The 19764-nt window shown below is 43.8% G+C and overlaps 1 protein-coding gene across 1 annotated transcript; it reads right to left on the bottom strand.

Annotated features, from left to right (window-relative positions):
- Positions 1 to 1008: 1008 nt before the first annotated feature.
- On the bottom strand, positions 1009 to 8952 carry LOC307120173 (vitellogenin-like; the record flags this gene model as incomplete). Its single annotated transcript, XM_079807060.1, has 28 exons — positions 1009 to 1134; positions 1220 to 1358; positions 1451 to 1593; positions 1716 to 1922; positions 2021 to 2098; positions 2182 to 2226; positions 2319 to 2578; positions 2663 to 2852; positions 2960 to 3062; positions 3174 to 3359; positions 3465 to 3567; positions 3655 to 3841; positions 3951 to 4070; positions 5424 to 5525; positions 5613 to 5737; positions 5859 to 5956; positions 6043 to 6260; positions 6347 to 6565; positions 6650 to 6775; positions 6880 to 7045; positions 7134 to 7291; positions 7386 to 7536; positions 7650 to 7798; positions 7883 to 8044; positions 8128 to 8379; positions 8503 to 8654; positions 8756 to 8776; positions 8913 to 8952. The coding sequence occupies 28 exons, from the start codon at positions 8950 to 8952 to the stop codon at positions 1009 to 1011; spliced, it is 4026 nt and encodes a 1341-aa protein (XP_079663186.1).
- Positions 8953 to 19764: the final 10812 nt, after the last annotated feature.

Raw genomic sequence — 19764 nt, 5'->3', positions numbered from 1 at the left:
TGGGCAAGTGAAAAGGCATGCCATGTTACAATTTAGTATGAACTAAAGAGCGCTCTAGAATGTTTGGTAGCAACATTGTTAGTATTGGTCATCGAGAACCGGGCAAAATTGTTGCTGCATACCCCTCTGGCAATGGGTAGTTGCGCCCCTGAGAGCAACCATTGACTACCATAGTATTTTTTTCCCTACTATGGCAGTCAATGGTTGCTCTATCTGCTCGGTTACAAACATTCATTAAAATATCTTCTTTTGTGTTCAGCAGAACAAAGAAACTCATACAGGTTCAACTTGAGGGTGAGTAAATTATGACATAAGTTATGACATAAGACATAAGTTTCATTTTTGGGTGAACTATCCCTTTAAGGAGTTTTAAAACCTGTGGGGAAACGGGGGTTACGAGGGTTTCTTGTTGTTTTTAGTGTTTTAATTGAGAGGTATTATTTCAGGTAAGATTACACTGATATTATACTGATTAAACTCAAATATTTTAAGACAAAATAATAATTGTCCTTTTGGCTGTAGCTGAAGGTCCTGCAGTTGAAAGACTTGAGCTTGAAGTCCAATACCTCAAATAATCCTGACTTTCTTTGTCAGACTTTAATGACATTCAGTTGGATTTTCCCAATCATAATCTTTTATTTGTAACTTGTTGAATATCACATGAAAGCAGGGTGAAGAAAATACTTTGATGAAGAGCAACGGGATCAGAAAAGACCACAAGCCGGAATTTGAACTTGGTCCCCCCTTCACTGTGAATATTATTTATCTTTCATAAATTGTTTATTGTGAGTATTTGTAAAACTTATAGTGAAGTGTACAAAAACATTTACTGAGTGTTATTGTAATATAAAAGCAGTTCACACAATTCTGACACTTGCAGGGTATTTATTAGCATTAGATTCCATTATGGAATACTGTACATACTGTACATTACAACATTGTTAATGTATTTAATTAAACTGTCAAAGAACAATACATTTTACATAATGACAAAATGTAATTTATTTCTTATTCTTCCTTGATATGTTTCTGGATCCAGGAGAGAATGTCATCGTCAATATGAATGGAAAGAGTTCCGTCTGGATTGATGGGAACAGTGACAGGAAGAGGAATATCCATCCTAGACAGTGTCATCTAGAGAAGCAGGAACAAAAATAATGATTTGTATTTCCTTATTATATCTCTGTGTGATTCAAAATTTAAAGGAAAATTATTTCACCTCAGGAATCCTAGCAATGACATTCAAGGATCTCTGATTTGGCAAGGCCGCAGTCAGATCAATCTCTTTTTCACTGTTCGTTGCTCTTTCAAGTCTAAAGCCCGTCTGGAGAGCCGCCATAGGGATGTGCTTAGACAACCTATTTGTGATACGGATGCACAAAGAAGAGCAGGTTAAACAAGTGTCATTTTCTACTCTATACATTTGTCATTCAGTGTTGCTGTACATTACTTTTTGGCGTAGGTGGTGACAATAACTGGCAGCCTCTCCCATTCCAGCTCTAGACGTGCAGCAGGGAATTCGCCCAGGACACCGGCTTCAGCTTTAGCAATGACTGCATACTGTTGGCATTCTTGACCCCAAGCAACCTTGGCCTGAAAAAGGACATTTGTGTCCAAAGGATGGTATTGATGTCAATTGTTTCACTTGAAAAGTTAATTTCGGTAATTGTTAGAAAATTATTTTAAAAAAAGATTCACATAAGTTCCAGTCTTACAGAGACTTTGTGCTTGCTCAGCAGGGCACCATCAGCACAGATCTTCAGGTTGTCATTTTCAGCGATGGAGGAAATGACGAGCTGCACTCTTGCAGTTGGCTTGTCAAAGTAAGCAGCAAGTTGGTAGCCCAGCAGCTTGTGGTCAACTCTCACAGCACGGGCAATGACAGCAAAAACAGGTGGACTAGCATTTCCGAGGAACTTACCCTGAAACCATAAACCATAATCAATTCAACTGGATTTTATTTCTAAATTTCACCTTTGGATTTTATGTTATTACAAACAAATGACACTCATTGATTCACCTGTTTCTGGATAGCCTCAAAGCTAGAGGCAGCACTTCCACTGCTTACTGCCTTTGAGGTGCCATGGGCTGCCAAGTACTGCAAGCAAAAAACATTATAGACATGATAATTGATGATCTAAAGAAACAAGATTTTTAATAGATGTGTTTTAGACTAGTTACCCGATCTTTGTGGAACTTCCTGAAAGGCTCCATAATGGTGGCAGTCTGAAAATACGGATAAAATGACTAAGCATAAAATAATTTTTATGAATAATATTGGCTACCTAACCAACACAGTACATTCAACATATCCTTACCTCAGTCACACGAGAGCTGGACATGGAGGAGCTTGAACTGCTGATGATGCGGCTACTGCTGCTGCTGCTTCTGCTGCTGCTTTCAGAAGAGACGTGTCTATTTTTATCTTCAGTCTCCAGGATTTCCCTCAGTTTCAACAGGAAGGCCTTTCCTTCTGGAGTCTCCTCATCAATGAGGCTGATTTGCTTAAGGAGCCTCTCAGCAGCTCTAGGACCAACTTGGACTTCAAGCTCAAGTCTTTCAACTGCAGGACCTTCAGCTACAGCCAAAAGGACAATTATTATTTTGTCTGAAAATATTTGAGATTAATCAGTAATCATTGTAATCTTCTCTGAAATAATACCTCTTGTCAGTGCCGCACGGGCTGAGTGCTGTCCAATAATGTTGAAGAAAGGAGTATTTCTGACAAAAGCAGCATTGTGAGAGTGCACCTCAATGCACCCCTTGATTTCAATGTATGGGACAGCAAGACAGAGAGTCTTGTGAAATGGAGCAGCAGATCTCACAGGAGTCTCATCTGGTATTTCAGAGGACTGAAAAGAATAATTAGATATTATAACAAGCCTTGCTATTTTAAAACTTGAACCAAACGAATGCTCTGCATACTAACACATATCCATCATGTGTGTTCAAAATTTACCGAATAAGTCTGGGCATTTTGCATGGCCACCTCAGGTACTAAGGGCACAATCCTCTCAGCGGTGGGCTCTTCAATGTTTCTGACAACAGCAACAGTTTCAAAGCTGTAAGGAACAAGAAAAAGGTGTGTCATATTTCACTTTCAGAAACCTTTTGAATTGTTTATGAATTAATTCAAAATGTTTGCTACATTGGCCTGACTAAGATATCATTACCTCACATCAGCAACGTGTTCAGGAAGCTCAACAGGCAGAGCCTCCACCTTGTAGTTGCCCTTGAGAATGTCTGCTCTTGCAGACACTTTTCCAGGGACAATAGTACGGATCTTTCCTCTTGCCATAACAGCAGCTTGGATGAAGGCAGTGTTCACTCCCATCACAGCAAAGGTCTGGAGAGCAACACTGAAATAAGAATAAGGTTTGTAATTGTGATTGTTGAGATTGTTTGTAAAACTGTTGTTATGTACATTGGATCTCATCTTCATGAATGTAGCGGCAAAAGTGTACCTTGGTCTAGCTTCAACTTGGAGTTGAACATCAGTCTTCTTGAGCTGCTCAAGAGTCATAGTCTCAATGGCCTCTGGGAGAGGAGGTGTAATGGTGGCCTGAACTAGAATGATGAACAGAACAACATCAAACTTTGAAGTGACACCCTCATATCGAAAGAAAGGAATACAAATTTGAAGAAATAACATACCATTGAGACTTGCAGCAGCGACAGCAGCAGTGTACAAACTGAACTCCATAGGCACACCAACTGCTGTTGGCAAGATACGACGCACTTCAGATGCAAGCAGGGGTTTGGCATATTGAATGGCAATTCCTTCCTGCAAAGCTTTAAGGACAGCCTTCAACATTTCACGTGGTTTGGGTCCAGTGACGATCTGGGAATAGAGTATATGAGACACTTAATTCTAATTGTAAGAATTATTTGTGAGACAGATCTCAAAAAATATGGTAATGAAAGAGGAGAGATAAACTACAACACATTACCGGTATTGCTTCTTCAATGATGGTCTTGTCAATGTTGAAATAAGCCACTTCTTGTCCAAGTAATTTAACATAGGCTGAAGCCAATGGCTGATTGGTTGGCAAGGCCTTCCAGTTTGTGAGCTTAAAGGGTTAAAACAGAGAAGTAATATACATTTTGTGTGTCATTTAAAATATTATGTAAAAAATAAAACAATACACTGGACATGAAACGAATTGAGGTACATTACTTAGTAATTTTGAGCTAATTTAACCTGACAGTAATTTTTAGCTAATTTAAGCAAAAAAAAGTTTCAGTGCATCCATGTTCTGGCGCAGGTTAACAGGAGTTTGGAGTAAAACAAATATTTTAATCTCATAAATTGTTGTGTTTTGATGGTGTGCTGAGCTAACATGCTAGCTTGTCCTAAGATGCACCTGTCACCCGGTCATTTTTTTTATTTATTTAAAACTACTGACATTTTTTTTTTCAAGAAAGGCATTTGATAGAGTTTCAGAGAAGGTGAGGTGAGAAGTTTGATCAAAGAATTTAGGTTTGATTAGAACAGTTTGAATAGAGAGTCGTCAGAGGACAAAGGAATTACAATTAGAGCCATAACCAGGCCATAAAGGTGTGAATGTGTGCTGGGGAGACAAACTGAACGGGGCAGTTTGCACCTCAAAACAATAGGCACAATACACTGAATGGAATCTCAGAAGAGATGGCAATAAACATCAGTTAATATTTTAGAGAAATATCAAAATAAAATCACCTGACATGATCTTGTAAAACATTTCATAAAATTCAGGAATGTAGACTTATCATCTTCAGCAGTGCTGCCGCTCCCACCACGCGCATCATGCGCTGCGCGTAGGGCACCAGGTGCTCAGGGGGCACCACAAGAAAATGCTCTCTCCACCCCCCACCCCCCGTTTAGCTCTACAAATCTGCGGACACCGCCACCACGGACACCATAAAGTGCTTGCGCTTAGGGCATCAAAACGGCCAGCGGCGGGACTGATCTTCAGATTTGAAATATAACATGGTCAGACTTAAGTTCATTTCTAGATTGCTAAATGTCCAACTTCAATTTTATTTTCATAAAAATATTTCATACAAATACATTTCTAATAACTTAACACAATTTTGAAGCTTATTATAGTTATTTTTGATTATGAAAATAATTATAATTTTACTTTACAGTAAACTGCCAAGTGTCTGCTTTCAAATGAGACCTTACTTATGCTTTTAGTGCAAAGGATTCATGAGCTGTATTGGTTTTAGTCTGAGTATGCCATTTCTTGGGATTTTTTCAAAAGCGGGGGTGCAGGTTAACAGGTTAACATAGGCTGAAGCCAATGGCTGTTTGGTTGGCAAGGTCTTCCAATTTGCGAGCTTAAAGGGTTAAAACAGAGAAGTAATATACATTTTGACTGTCATTTTTATAATATTACGTAAAAGTACAAAATTATACAATACTCTATACATGAACTTACTGCTCTCAGTGTGCGCTTGATCTTTGTGATACGGTCTACACTTTCATCTGCAGCAGGAGATTGCAGAAGAGCCTCCTGGATTCCTTCAGTTCTCACACCGATCTGTTTGAGAGAATCAACTGAGTGAAGACTGAAAACATTTTAAAACCATGAATTAGATTTTGGTTTTAAAAGTATTGACTGGCCCACCTCAAGAACATCAGCAGCAGCTCCAGCTAGGTAAGCACGTGCTTTAGCTACAACAGCTCTGGGCAGGATGGTGGCGGCATCATTGATCATGTAGGCACTACCAGCAGCTCCAATCATAAGAGGAGCTTCACAGGGACAGAGGTAAGAATAAATGCAATATTTTATGTCAGGAGAATTGTTAACACATATTAAGAAACACCCAAGTTACAATTTTTTTAGCTTTCTTATACAAATTGCAAGACTCACTATGATAGAAGTCCAGCTGAAGGGCTCTGCTGAAACGGAAGCTAAGCCTGTCCAGCTTGCGGCTCATGAGCTTGATGGCAACATTAGCTGCACCCGCACTGAAATGGACAATCAGGTTTACCTCTTGCTTGTTCTCATTTGACGAGATTAAATAAACGACATGAGAAAAATATTTTTTTCTTACACAGATGCCATATCAGGTGCAGTGATTCTGGTCAAGGACTTGATGTGGGAATAGGCAAAGCTTGCAACATGCATGTTAGTCTCAGTCTTTAAAGCGCCAGCAAGACTGGAGACAAGGGCCACTGAGGGCTTGGCCTCAAACAACACAATACAAGCAACCATACGCACTTCAGGGTGGAGAGCCCTGTCCAATACAAGCTGCAGAGCCACTGGCTGAATCTGAGGAAGGAAATGAGGTTATTTTATCATTGGAAGAATATGTGCAAACAATTTTTTTTTACATTCCTACAATGTCTGACACTTACCAGTTTGGGCTCTTTCTTGGCAATGTTCCTTAGGGCCAAGATGGCCTCCACCTGGACTCTAAGAGGCAGAGAAGTAGCTGCAGTTCTCAGTCCAGGTAGGAGCTTCATGATGGGTTTAAGACTAGCAGGGTGACCAGCATTGCCCAGAACTTTCAGAGCCAAAGTGATTTGAGGAATGTCATTCTTGGAAATTGCTTCTGCCACAATGTCATGGATGGGCTGAGGAATTTGAGTCACATACAGTTAGACAAATATTAAAGATTAAGTCCCTGACAGAAGTTTTGGAGGGCTTGAGGTGTTTACCCTGAGGAGCTCGGCAGGGCAAGTGGGAACTGCAACACAGTGTTTGGCAATCATGGAACCATATCCAAGCATGACGACTTCACGCAGAGCTGGGATTGTGGCAATTTTCTCATGCATAGCCAAACTCTGATCAGCAAAATACAGATAATTTCATAATACAGATTAAATTATTAATTTAATGTAGGTAATAATTAAAGAACAGCACTTTAAGTATAGTAAGATCTACCCACAGCTGTCATCTGGATAGTGTCCAAATCAGCAGTGACCATTTGCAGAGCAACCACAAGAGCCTGAATGAACTCAGGAATGGTAAGTTCACCAGACAGGAACTTCTCCTTGATGAATTTTACAATGACTGGTGTACCAACAGCAGGAAGAGCATCCAGAAGCCAGCGCCTAACAGATTCATTGTTTAAAATATATTCATAATAAAAAAATTGCCCTTTAACTATATTCCTATTAACTTATTGCTCACAAATTGTACCTGTAAACTGGTTTGTCCTTGAACTGATTCCAGATAGCCTCAATATTCTCCAAGGTGGCAACACGCAGGAGCTGGATGAGCTGAACAAACTTAAGTGGAGCATCATCATGGACCATGGCAACATTGTTTGCAACCAAGTGCTGTAGGACCTCGATAATCTAGAAAGAGTAAAGGTAGTGCTCAGTTAACATCATCATAGATCAAGGGTTTTGACTAGGAGATCTTTAAAGATTTTTTGGTAATGAATTATACCTGGGCTGGTGCATCACTGATCTTCAAGAGTTGAATGGGGGTCTGAAGAATCTCAGTTGAAAACTCATACTGCAGGGATCCACGGGCCAAGTAATCAGCTTTGATTGGAACAACAGGGGTCTTCTCAATCTCAACAAAAGTCAAGGATTGTCTGAAAGAAATAATTATTTCTGAAGTTTCAACTTAACCTTAAAGATAATGAAAAATCTTAGAAATTTTGTTAGTTCATTTTTTGAAAGAAATCTCAGAGAGGATCAATCATACTTTGCTTCCATCTGGGCAGCACCATGAATCTCATTGAAAGGTGAAAACTGATGCACTTCCTCAACTGTTGCTTCAGCGATCAATACACCGGCAGCAGCTGGTTTCATGATGTAGTTGTAAGATGCAGTTTCAATCAGACTCTTGACCCTCTATTGAGATAAAGGTATATGACCATTTGACTCTTGGCATTTTCATTAAATAATTTTGAAAATATCTCAATTCTTCTTCATTACCTCTGTGCATTCAGCACATTTCTCAGTGTATGCCAAGCCAATGTCCTTTATGATTCTCTCCTGGCAGTGGCTCAGATCCTTAGACTTTGTGACAATTATATGGTTGGCCTTTGGATCCTCACTGATGACATAGTGGGTCCTACACACTCCCTGAGCTCCAGCCTTGAAGGAAAAATTAAAAATTAGATTGCAGGGCTCAAAATAGATAAAACAAAAAAAAAAACATACTAGGATCACTATTTCACCTCTTGCAGTTCATAGATGTTCTGGGTCTTCTTGAGGTTCAGCTGAAGGATGTTGAGGATTCCTCTGTGCAGGTTCAGTACAGTAGGGGAGACTCCTGAAGGGGCGAATACCTTTCCAACCACACCATTAGCATACTCAAACTTGATGGGAATCTGAAGCTGAGCAGCCAGAGCTGAGGTGAGCTTAGTGGCAGGAACAAATGGATCCTTGGGCCAAATGCCAGCATACTCGTGGAGTAGAGGATCCATGAGCTGTAAGGGAACATTTTAACTTTAAATGAGGGAATTGTTGCTTACAACAGCCTGTGCTTGCTCACACATTTTTTCTCTCAGTGTTGAACATCTACAATGTATACAGTTCTTAATGGTCATTACCTTCATCAGGAAGGTGTTTTCTGTCACGGCACTGAGGTGAACCTTGCTGCTGATTTTAATACCTGCTCTAGCCAGACCTTCTTGAGGAAGACCACCCAAGAGCAGAGCCTCATACTTGTACACATAGGTCTTATCAAGGGCAAACTCAGGAACTGAAAAGTGTACAGTATTTTTGATTTGAGCAATCTAAATTAACACTTTAATGCAATCTAAATTAACACTTAAAACTCATTTGCCAAATCACATTACTTACCAAGGTTGATCTGTTGACTCGCTGAAAGAAAAAGAAAACATTTTCTGTGAATTTTTTTAAATTCTGTTTTCAAGAGGTTCCAACTTTCTAAACAAGTTTTTCCAAAGAGCTAAATAGAGAAAGAAGAAGACAAATATATAAATATATTTTGACTTACCCACAAGGGCTATAGCCAGGGCAAGCACAACAACTCTCATGGTTGATGGTTTGTGAAGAGCTCCTCAGAGAAACAGACCTTTTATAGTAGTTTATTGCTGACCAAGTATTAATTCGTAAATTAATTATTAACAGATTTTTTAAAGAGAGTATCAAATTGTACACAAGACAAGACTTCTGTCAACTTATTTGAACATAAATATCAGTAGAGGTTAAGTTACCCTGCTCTGTCATTATGTCATTCTTCATCCAATGTCCACAGTGAAATCACGCAGATCATTTATCTTTTATATTCAAAAAGGTATTTTTTTAATTCTATCATATAAAATAACGCTAAAGCAACAATCTAATTTATTTCATATTTAGATCTTCCAAGGTAATTTACAGCAAACATTTTGAATAGCATTGCACATTTTTATACAAATAATAACTGTGGTTAACAGCCTTGACTGATCTTAGCTATTATTTTTGGGTTAGGTTACCCTGGCCCTTAATCTAAAAACTTGTTAAAGTCCATATTAGTTTATTTATTTTATTTAAAGACTGGTGAAATAACAATACATGAACTAGATGTGGAGTGATCTGTGGACAGTTTTACAGTCTACTTTGTTAATGCTAGTATTTTTTTTTAAACACTTGAAGAAAAAGTATTAGTGCAACCAAAAACGGAAAACTGTAAATTATTCAATGGCAGTAGACTGCATTGACCATGGCACCTCACATTTAAAGGCCAACGGTGATAGAAACCTGCAAAATATGTGCAATATGATTGAAATTTTAATAATATTTAAATCCCCCTCCCCCCACACACATACTTAAACTGACTAAAGGAATCTTTGAAGCCAATTATCTTTTATCCATATAGAGTGTAAAATTGACGTTCTATCTTATCCAGGGATGGGCAACTGGCGGCCTGCAGGCCAGATAGGGACCATATCAGATTAGGATGTTAATTCCTGCCGATCACCATAGTAATTAATGCATAATAGAAATGTGCAACTAATACGATGTGAACATTCGCCAAAATGAGCAAAAAGAAAAGAAAAATTGACAACGAAAATCGTGTTTTCCAATCAAGATGGGAGACAGATTATCTTTTTACCGGGGGCACCAATGTGTTTGGTTTGTTTGGAACATAAATCGGCATTATTTATTTTAATTAAAATTACACCACTGCTCACAAAGATAGCTGAAAGATGCACCAGCGATGCCAGAATTGCTCTCATCTCCATCAAAAGATGAAAAAACCTTTTTCCAAGTCCATGATGGTGCAAGAATCCTCACAAAAGACGTTTTATGTGGTTTTACGTTATAGAATGTTACAGATAGATCAAGATTGTGGCACAGGTGTACCTGGAAGGTTAAAGGGATAGTTCACCTAAAAATGAAAATTCTGTCATCCTTTACTCACCCTCAAGTTGTTCCAAACCTGAGCAACTATTGACTACCATAGTATTTTTTTTCCTACTATGGTAGTCAATAGTTGCTCTATCTGCTTTGTTACAAACATTCTTCACTCTATCTTCTTTTGTGTTCAGCAGAACAAAGAAACTCATACAGGCACTGCATGAAAAGTGGGATTTTCAACCCCGTGAACGCCTGCCCAGCAAACACAAAACGTTTTTACAACGTTTCACAACGTTGTATTTTGGTTGCAATTAGGTAATGTTGCAGTACAACGTTTTAAAGACGTTTTAAAAACGTTTTTTTAAATAGAAAAATAATGTAACCAAAATAAAACGTTTCAAAAACGTTGTAAAAATACCAACCTGGTACGTTTTCTTTAAGTAGTCAAAAAAACTTAAATATTACGTTTGTCTACTACCAAACTACAACTTTTGTTAGACGTTTTATTCTGGTGTTAAAATAACGTAATCTGCAAGTTGGAATAGGACGTTTAAAAAACGTCATGACAGTACCAAAATACAACCAGATGCCAAACCTCCAATGATAGGCTACATTCTGTTTGTGTAAAAATATCAGTAACATTTTACCATTGAGGCGATTCAGTGACTGAGTGAGACTGATTTATGCAGCTGAGCATGCGATATCAAAAGGACTTAAAGGTAGCCTAATATGTGAATGCTTACTTTCAGTGGTCTCTGCTCATTTAACTGATAGCAAGCTATATTAGAATAATCCAATCGATTATTGTTGTTTCATAGCTCATCACGAGCCTGGCGCGTGGATCAAACAGCTCATAGTGTAAAAATGAGCCCGATCACACGAAAATGCGTATAAATATAACTATTACTATATACGCACGAACCTAGGCTGTGATGATGTAGGCCTAGGCTGCACTATCCAATTAAACAACGTTATCAACTTTAGGGACATTTTCTACTCCATCAGTAAGACTATGTGATGTTTTAATTCTTGAAACGCTGTGTAATTGACAAATGATGTGTTTAATGGGCGTGCGTGTTGAACATTCGAGTCGCTTTTAAACTGGAGCGGTGGGAGTTACCATGGAAACGGGGCGACACAGTGAAACAGCAAGACTCCGCCTGCGTCCTGTCACTGTTGTTTTCACTGATTTCAGGTAAGTTTAGTCCCTAAAATTACACATATAAAGTTAAATTACACATATAATACATACAACTGTTCCGTTGTTATGTTGAATATTTAATTTATAGAAATGGTTTAACGTTAGTGTCTTCGGAAAAAATCAGTTCCCTTTCGTTCAGTCACTACGACGTACGTTAGTGACTAACGAATGGGGGTTTCGCTTAGAAGCCAATCATCTTCGAGTATTCAACAGCGCCCAATGGCAGTGCCAATGCCATGGGCATGCGGAATTTGCATGCGTAACTCCGCCCCACCTCGTGGGTATATAAGGAAGTACGCTGGCAACATCGCATTATGTTTCTGCTTTGGAGCCAAGAGGATCTCTTCACTCCTACAAGCCTGAATTCTGAAGTCTTCTCTTCAGTCTTCGAGACCAGCGGTTCTCCAGGGTGTTGGTGTTACGGCGCGTTCCAGCGATCTCATGCTGCCTGCCTGCTGATCTGTGCAGTGATCTGCAACAGCTGTGTGTGTGTTTCCCTGGGCGCTTCGGCACTCTGCAGAGCTTTCCTCTCACAAAAAGAGCTTGCGCGTGGCACGTCTTTTTCAAGACGGTTCGCCCGTGCATTTCCGGGTGCGATCGATCTCCGTTGCTGTCTATGGGCACATTCACTGCTCGATGTGTTTGGGCTTCAGCACGTTCGGGCAGTGTTTGTGGATGCGTCATGTTCCCACTGCGGGAACGTGACCATCGCGATGTTGCGGTCGAGACTCCGTGATCTCCGTGAGGAGAGAGAGTCCCCTCTGCCACACCCCAATCTACCGTCTCCGAGAGAGGTGGTACTTTGGCTGGTGGCCAGGGTGACCTGAGTGCGGTGCCGTGGTATTAAGAACCCCGGCGATCATTCCTCGGGCCACGCCCCCTCTCGCACATTGCTTAAACCCGCGAGTGTTGGACTGAAACAGCGGCCCGTCTCTGACGCTTCGTTCGTTTCGTTCACGCTCCAGATAGCAGTGAGATGTCGATCGCCGCATCCCAAGGTGGGCTGGAGTCCTTTGGGGATGACGATTAGGAGTTGTGCTCCGCCTCCGGGTGTGTCAGCACTGCCTGATCCGACCTAAAGTTGACAGCCATGTTATCTCGGGCAGCCGCGAGTCTCACGCTGGTGTGGAACTCCGCCCAGTCGCGAGTGCTCGTGGTTGCGCGATTGGTTTTTGGGGACGGCACCCGACAGCTGTTGGGCCCCGCCCCCAATACCTTTCGCTCCCGAGGTGCATGAGGAGATCACGCGGTCCCGGAAGTCCCCGTGCTTCCCGCGATCGTTTGGTGGCCTCCTCCACCTTCTCTGCCCTTGATGGGGCCGCGGCCTAGGGTACACTGGGGCCCCCTCACCCCCACTGTTGAACTCTCTGTTGCGCACTACGGTGTCCACAGAGGGCTTGACGTGGCGTGGTGTGGCTGTCCTAAGCACCCTCCCAAAGCCTGTGGGCTCGTCTACTTCGGTGGCGTGGTCCTGCAGAGCTACGGGCAGGCCGCCGCCCCTTTGCACATGCACAAGGGTGGAGCCGACCCAGGGCTCTTCATTGAGCTGCGTGCCGCAACTGATCCCGCCCCCGGGCGGTGAAGGTGGCCACACGCTCCCTGGGTCGGGAGATGTCCACAGCTGTGGTCCGGGAGAACACCTGGCCTTACCTGGTGATGTGGAGGACGTTGAGCGGGCCCGCCTCCTCAACTCACCCATATCCCAGGCTGGCCTCTTCGGAGGCGCGGCTGAGAACTGCGCCCAACGGTTCTCGGCCGCCCCAGAGCAGACTGAGGCTGTAACACGTACTGCCCCGGCGGCCAGCTGCTGCACCAGCCGCCGGCTCAGTCGCCTCAGTCCGCTCGCCGCCGAGGGCGCCCTCCCTCCTCCCGCCCGGCCCCAGCAGCAGCCTTCACCCGGGCCGCGCCGTGGAGGTGGTTGAGGATGACGCCCAGTCCGCTCCCCAGCCTGGTTAAACGCCAGGCTGGAGGTGGACAACTCAGAGATGGGTTCCAGTTCTTCTCAGGGGATGGTAGCAGGACCTCTCCTTCCCCCGGTGGAGGGCCGGGGGAAAAATCCTTCCGCTGCTGGCCCCCGGGCTAGCAGCGCTTGGGAAGAACTCATGTCCCTGTCTCTGAGGACCCAGAGACCGGTGATGACAGTGCGCGCCACCCACGGGTCCCGCCACTCGCATCCCTCTCTGTCGCCAGCCTCCTGGCAGAGCAGACCCCAGTGGAACGCGCGTCCTTCCCTGGTCTCCTCTGTCAGGACGCAGCCGTTAACCGCACCCCCACACCGGGATGCCCAACAGCCTCCCTTGTCCGGGTCGGTAACGCTGCATCGCTGCCCCACACCGGGTACACCTGTAGTCCGATTGACCCCGCTGGTGCAGTTCCTGGGAGCCTGGCTTCAGATTCCAGGGCTGTCCCGCTGGGTCGCGAAGACAGTCAGGTGCGGCTACGCGATTCAGTTTGCGCAGGTTCCTCCCTGCTTCCGGGGACTCCGTTCCACTATGATCGGGGCCAATGCCCCCGTCATGCGAGCGGAGGTTGCCACCCTACTGGCGAAGGGTGCGATCGAACCTGTCCCTCCAGCCGAGATGAATTCCGGGTTTTAATGCCCGTACTTCATTGTACCCCAAAAGACCGGTGGGCTTTGACCGATCCTGGACCTGCGCGTCTTGAACCGTTACCTTCACCGGTTTCCGTTCAAGATGTTGACAGCGAAACGCCTTTTCGAATGCGTTCGTCCAGACGATTGGTTGGCAGCGATCGACCTGAAGGACGCCTACTTCCATGTCTCCATTCTACCTCGACACAGACCGTTCCTACGGTTTGCTTTCGAGGGGCGGGCATATCAGTACGCAGTTCTACCATTCGGGCTATCTCTGTCCCCTCGCGTCTTTACGAAGATTGCCGAGGCAGCCCTTGCGCCCCTTCGGCAGCACGGGGTTCGCATCCTGAACTACCTCGACGACTGGCTCATACTGGGTCACTCTCGAGAGCAGGTTTGCGGACACAGAGATTTGGTGCTCCATCACCTAGCCCGTCTGGGCCTTTGGGTCAACTGGGAGAAGAGCAAACTTTGCCCCGCGCAGAGGATCTCTTTTCTCGGTATGGATATCGACTCGGTCGCCATGTGCGCGCAGCTTTCGAGCGAGCGCGCGCAGTCTCTGCTGACTTCCCTTCGTCAAATCGAGGGCAAGAGTGCGGTTCCACTGAAACTATTCAGAGGCTCCTGGGGCACATGGCATCTGCAGCCGCAGTGACGCTGCTCGGATTGCTTCATATGAGACCGCTTCAGCACGGGCTACGCGATCGAGTCCCGAGATGGGCATGGCGGTCTGGCACGCTCCGGGTACAAGTGACTCAGGCCTGCTTACAGACTCTCACCCCGTGGTCGAACCTCAGTTTTCTACGGACCGGAGTGTCCTTAGAACGAGTTTCCAGGCATCTTGTTGTATCAACAGATGCATCATCCACGGGCTGGGGTGCCATGTGCAATGGACAAGCAGCTGCGGGCTCCTGGATAGGACCCCAGCGCCTTCTGCATGTCAATAGCCTCGAGTTGCTGGCAGTACGGTTCGCCCTGCACCGCTTCCGAGCGTTGCTGAGGGGTCAACATGTACTAGTCAGGACAGACAACACGGCCGTAGTAGCGTACATCAACCACCAGGGCGGTCTACGCTCCCGCCGTATGTCTCAACTCGCCCGCCATCTCGTTTTGTGGAGTCAGAAGCGCCTGAGGTCCCTTCGTGCTGTCCACATCCCGGGAGACCTGAACCGTGCAGCCACGAGCTCTCACGGATTCAGCCTCTCCCCGGAGAGTGGAGAATCCACCCCCAGACGGTCCAGCTGATATGGGAACGGTTCGGCGACGCACAGGTAGATCTGTTTGCCTCCCAGGACTCTTCCCATTGCTCCCTGTATTATTCCCTGACCAAGGGCACCCTTGGCACGGATGCACTGGCGCACAGCTGGCCGCCAGGGCTACGCAATTATGCGTTTCCCCCAGTGAGCCTCCTTGCACGGGTTCTGTGCAAGATCAGGGAGGACAAGGAGCAGGTCATGTTGGTCGCCCCGTTTTGGCACGGCCAGACCTGGTTCCCAGAACTTTTACTCCTTGCGACAGCCCCTCCCTGGCCTATTCCTCTGAGACCGGACCTCCTCACTCAGAGACGGGGCACCTTTTGGCACCCGCGTCCAGCGTTCTGGAAGCTCCACGTGTGGCTTCTGGACGGGACGCGGCAGGTTTGAGTAGTCTTCCACCTGCGGTGGTCGCCACCATCACTTCCGCTAGAGCTATGTCTACGCGACGTCTCTATGCGTTGAAGTGGAACCTCTTCGTCACATGGTGTTCTTCCCGCCTAGAAGACCCCTGGAAATGCCCGATCGGGTCCGTGCTATCGTTTCTCCAGGAGGGGGTGGAGCGAAGGCTGTCTCCTTCCACCCTTAAAGTGTATGTGGCCGCAATATCTGCCTACCACGATCTCCTGGGAGACAAAAAGGTAAGTAAGCAGCACGACCTGATCATCAGGTTCCTGAGGGGGGCGAGGAGACTGAATCCTCCTCGCTCTCCTCTCGTTCCCTCTTGGGACCTCTCAGTAGTCTTAAGTGCTCTGCAGAGGCCTCCCTTGAGCCTTTGCGGTCGGCTGAGATTAAGTTCCTGTCTATGCTGACCGCATTGGCCTCGCTTAAGAGGGTCGGGGACCTGCAAGCATTTTCGGTTGACGAAGCGTGCCTTGAGTTCGGGCCGGCTAACTCTCACGTGATCCTGAGACCCCGGCCCGGATATGTGCCCAAGGTTCCCACCACTCCGTTCCGAGATCAGGTGGTGAACCTGCAAGCGCTGCCTTTGGAGGAGGCAGACCCAGCCTTGGCATTGCTCTGTCCAGTACGCGCTCTCCGCGCCTATGTAGACAGTACGCGATGTTTCAGGACCTCAGACCAGCTCTTTGTCTGTTATGGTGGAGAGCGGAAGGGAAGTGCTCTCTCAAAGCAGAGGTTGTCTCACTGGATAGTGGACACCATTGTTTTGGCTTACCAGCAGCAAGGTCGACCATGTCCCCTTGGTGTGAGGGCACACTCCACCCGGCACTGCGATGTTGCCAGCGTACTTCCTTATATACCCACGAGGTGGGGCGGAGTTACGCATGCAAATTCCGCATGCCCATGGCATTGGCACTGCCATGGGGCGCTGTTGAATACTCGAAGATGATTGGCTTCTAAGCGAAACCCCCATTCGTTAGTCACTAACGTACGTCTCCGTTCCCTCCTCAGGGAACGAGGGTTACATACGTAACCAAGACGTTAGCCGTTAGGCTAACTTTATGAGAGGTAACGTTAACTTAGGCTAACGTAACTAGCCTTGAGCTCTTGTTTATGAAAGTTTGGGGTTTTAATCACATATTATGTGAAGATAAGAGGGCTTTGATAGTTTTGTTAACGTTTTGCTGGCAATTTGTCAATGGATGAATGGAAGTAACGTTAATCTAATTATTCAACCTAAAAGTTTGCACTGTAAAGTTAATCGGTGACGTCACTCACATGGAGCGTGACAATGAGCTGAAACTATTTCAAACACCTTTTTTCTTTTATCTTACATGGTTTTCCATCAATTATTATTATTACGTATATATCTCAATGCATCTGTAAAACCCCAAAACATAAATTCTGATATCTAAAGATATTATATATTGTATATCCTGTATATTCTTACTTTTTTCAGCATTTTAACCACGTGCTCTAGTTTATTTATTTCTAATAAACCTGACATTGTATACCACATATTGTTGGCTCTGTGACAAATTGTTTATGTTTCTAGATTCTGATGGTTGTGCAGAGAACATCTCTAAGGTACTATGAACCATCTGACTTGTAAGTAAAACCTCAAACATTCCTGTGTATATGATACAACAAATGTTGATAGTTCTTGTAAATTAAATGGTAAAATGTTCATGAAGTGACTCTGAGAGCAGAGATAAAGTTAATGTATAGAGAGACAGCAGACACTGAAATCATTGCAAGCGTCACACACGCTTTAGTTTGCGTAGTAGTCGAAACTGCAGCGCTCATTCACACAGACATGGAGAACATAAAGACTTCAGATTTCATTAGCAGTTTTTTTTAGCTTTAATATTCACAGACACTAGTCTGTATCGGTATCTGATTCATTGTACCGCCCTACTTTTAATTTATTAATTCAAAAATTGCCAAATTCTGTGGCGTTCCGCTTTATACAGTAAATTGTGACTGGATTCTGTGGTTTCATGCATGTTTTTGCATCACGGAAATCATATGACTCATGAATGACTAAAAGACTAAATTTCAGTCCGGCAGAATTCTCTGCACACTTTAACACAGAGGCCAAATGAGCATCTTGAATGTAAGAACCTCACATTATATTTATAACAATCCTTGTTGATATTTGAATTGTATTTCAGGGCAGTTTGTGAAGACAGATAAACAAGAGATGTTGTGACAACCTGGACAGAAGTCGGTTCCAGATCCACCTTCCACACCAGATTTCTCTCTCATATGGATTGCTGTCTGCTGTCATATTATATGTTCTCTGCAGAATTAGGTGCATGCAGATATTACTAAAGAACATGACTAAACTTTGTTTGCTATAATACATCTATTTAGTGCTAGCCTGGTTAAAACCAGACCATTCTCAGTAGTAACTGAGTTATGGTCTGGCAAAGCTTCATAGACAAATCATTTCCAAAGGGGCGTCACCAACGGGCGTCGCTCAAATGCCTCTCGGCGCAATTGGATAGACCTAAAACCAATCAGAGCGATGAGGGAGATGACGTATGCAGAGCGATGGAGAAACATCTGAGACTCTGGCCGTTTCTCAATATGCGTTCTTGTCTGTACTTGTGTTCTCAAATAGGAAATGTCCCCGGTTTCCATTTCAGAAATCTGGTCACTTTACCTAAACCACATATTAATGTTTAATATATTATTTTTAAAATGTAAACGAAAAGAGGCATGGTGTTTTATACTTCGTTTTATTATAAATATATAAGATAATCAATGTAGGCCTAGCTATGCGTTGCCTGAACCACATTCGTGTGGCTATTATTATGTTTAATTATTATTATTTTTTTTTTATGAAATGAGGCAGTGGTGTTTTTTATGACATATTTCGTACGCAAACTTCTGACTTGCTTCCGTGACTTAGGCTACCAAGTTTGACTCCGGAGAATGAACTCCCGAGGACGGGAGGAAACTAGTCCGCCTAGTCTGCTAATGGACAAGCAGCGTTCTTGACAGTATCACTCAGTATATATTTGTATATGTAGTGCAGGCAATGCATATTATCTTCAATGCATGTTTATAACAAAACGAAATATAAAAAACCCAGCCTCTTTTCGTTTACATTTAAAAAAAACACACACACACACACACATAATATAGGCTATGATTATCACTGTAATAAATTAAATATGACACAAAACACAACCCAGTCTCTTTTTGTTAAATGTCAGTTTATGTGTGATCATCCATAGCAATCATAAAAGTATAAGTAAAAGGTATAAGAAGCTTTACAATAAATAAAGCAATTCAGTCAAAGTCAGCGCTAGGAGACTACAACGGTAAAGTTTAATATCTTAAAAATATAAAGTTATGAAACTTCACTTTGCCCTCAGACAAAACGATCTGTCTAGGAACAAATTATAGATTAATGAGAGCAAAGATCAGCCGTTAGATCTACACAAGACGAGACGGTTTAACCACTACAGAGACATCAGAGCCAGCGGCAGACGGCAGAAGGACTGGCCGAGGAAAGGCGCCTCTCGGCGGGCTCAATGATCAATTGAGCGCCGCTGAACCACTGGCGCTCACAACTCCGAAAACGGCAGATAAAATAAAAAAAAAGGCGCTCTCTTTATAGATAAACCACATATTTGAGCTTTAAACAACTACATTCTCGCCTGAAAAGGACTTAAAACTATATTTTGTGAAACATTAACACTCCCAGAGGGCTCTCGCTAAGACCCATTCGTTTAGCCACCAAAGGGCCAAGCTGGTATCAGACTTTTGCCGAATCCAGTCAGTAAGACAGCAATAACATATTTTTTAGATATGAAGGCTTCGAGTGTTGTTCTTTGCTCGGGTTTTAACGAAAAGGAAAAGTTTAAATCGCTTAAAACAGACGCGATAGCTGATTCGAACGAGTGATGCTCCACAGCAGCGGAAAATCTGCTTCAATGTCGCTGCGCTGTCGTCATCGTCTAAAGCCCGCCCCAACGTTTCTAATTGGTGCCGCGATTTCTAGGGTTTAAAAATGGGTTTGAATGGGGTCTTTGCCAGACTACTT

Source organism: Gobio gobio (assembly GCF_949357685.1).
Source record: "Gobio gobio genome assembly, chromosome: 24".
Classification (NCBI taxonomy): Eukaryota; Metazoa; Chordata; class Actinopteri; order Cypriniformes; family Gobionidae; genus Gobio; species Gobio gobio.
The sequence above is the reverse complement of the archived record's forward strand: the minus strand, read 5'-3'. Positions and strand labels throughout refer to the sequence as shown.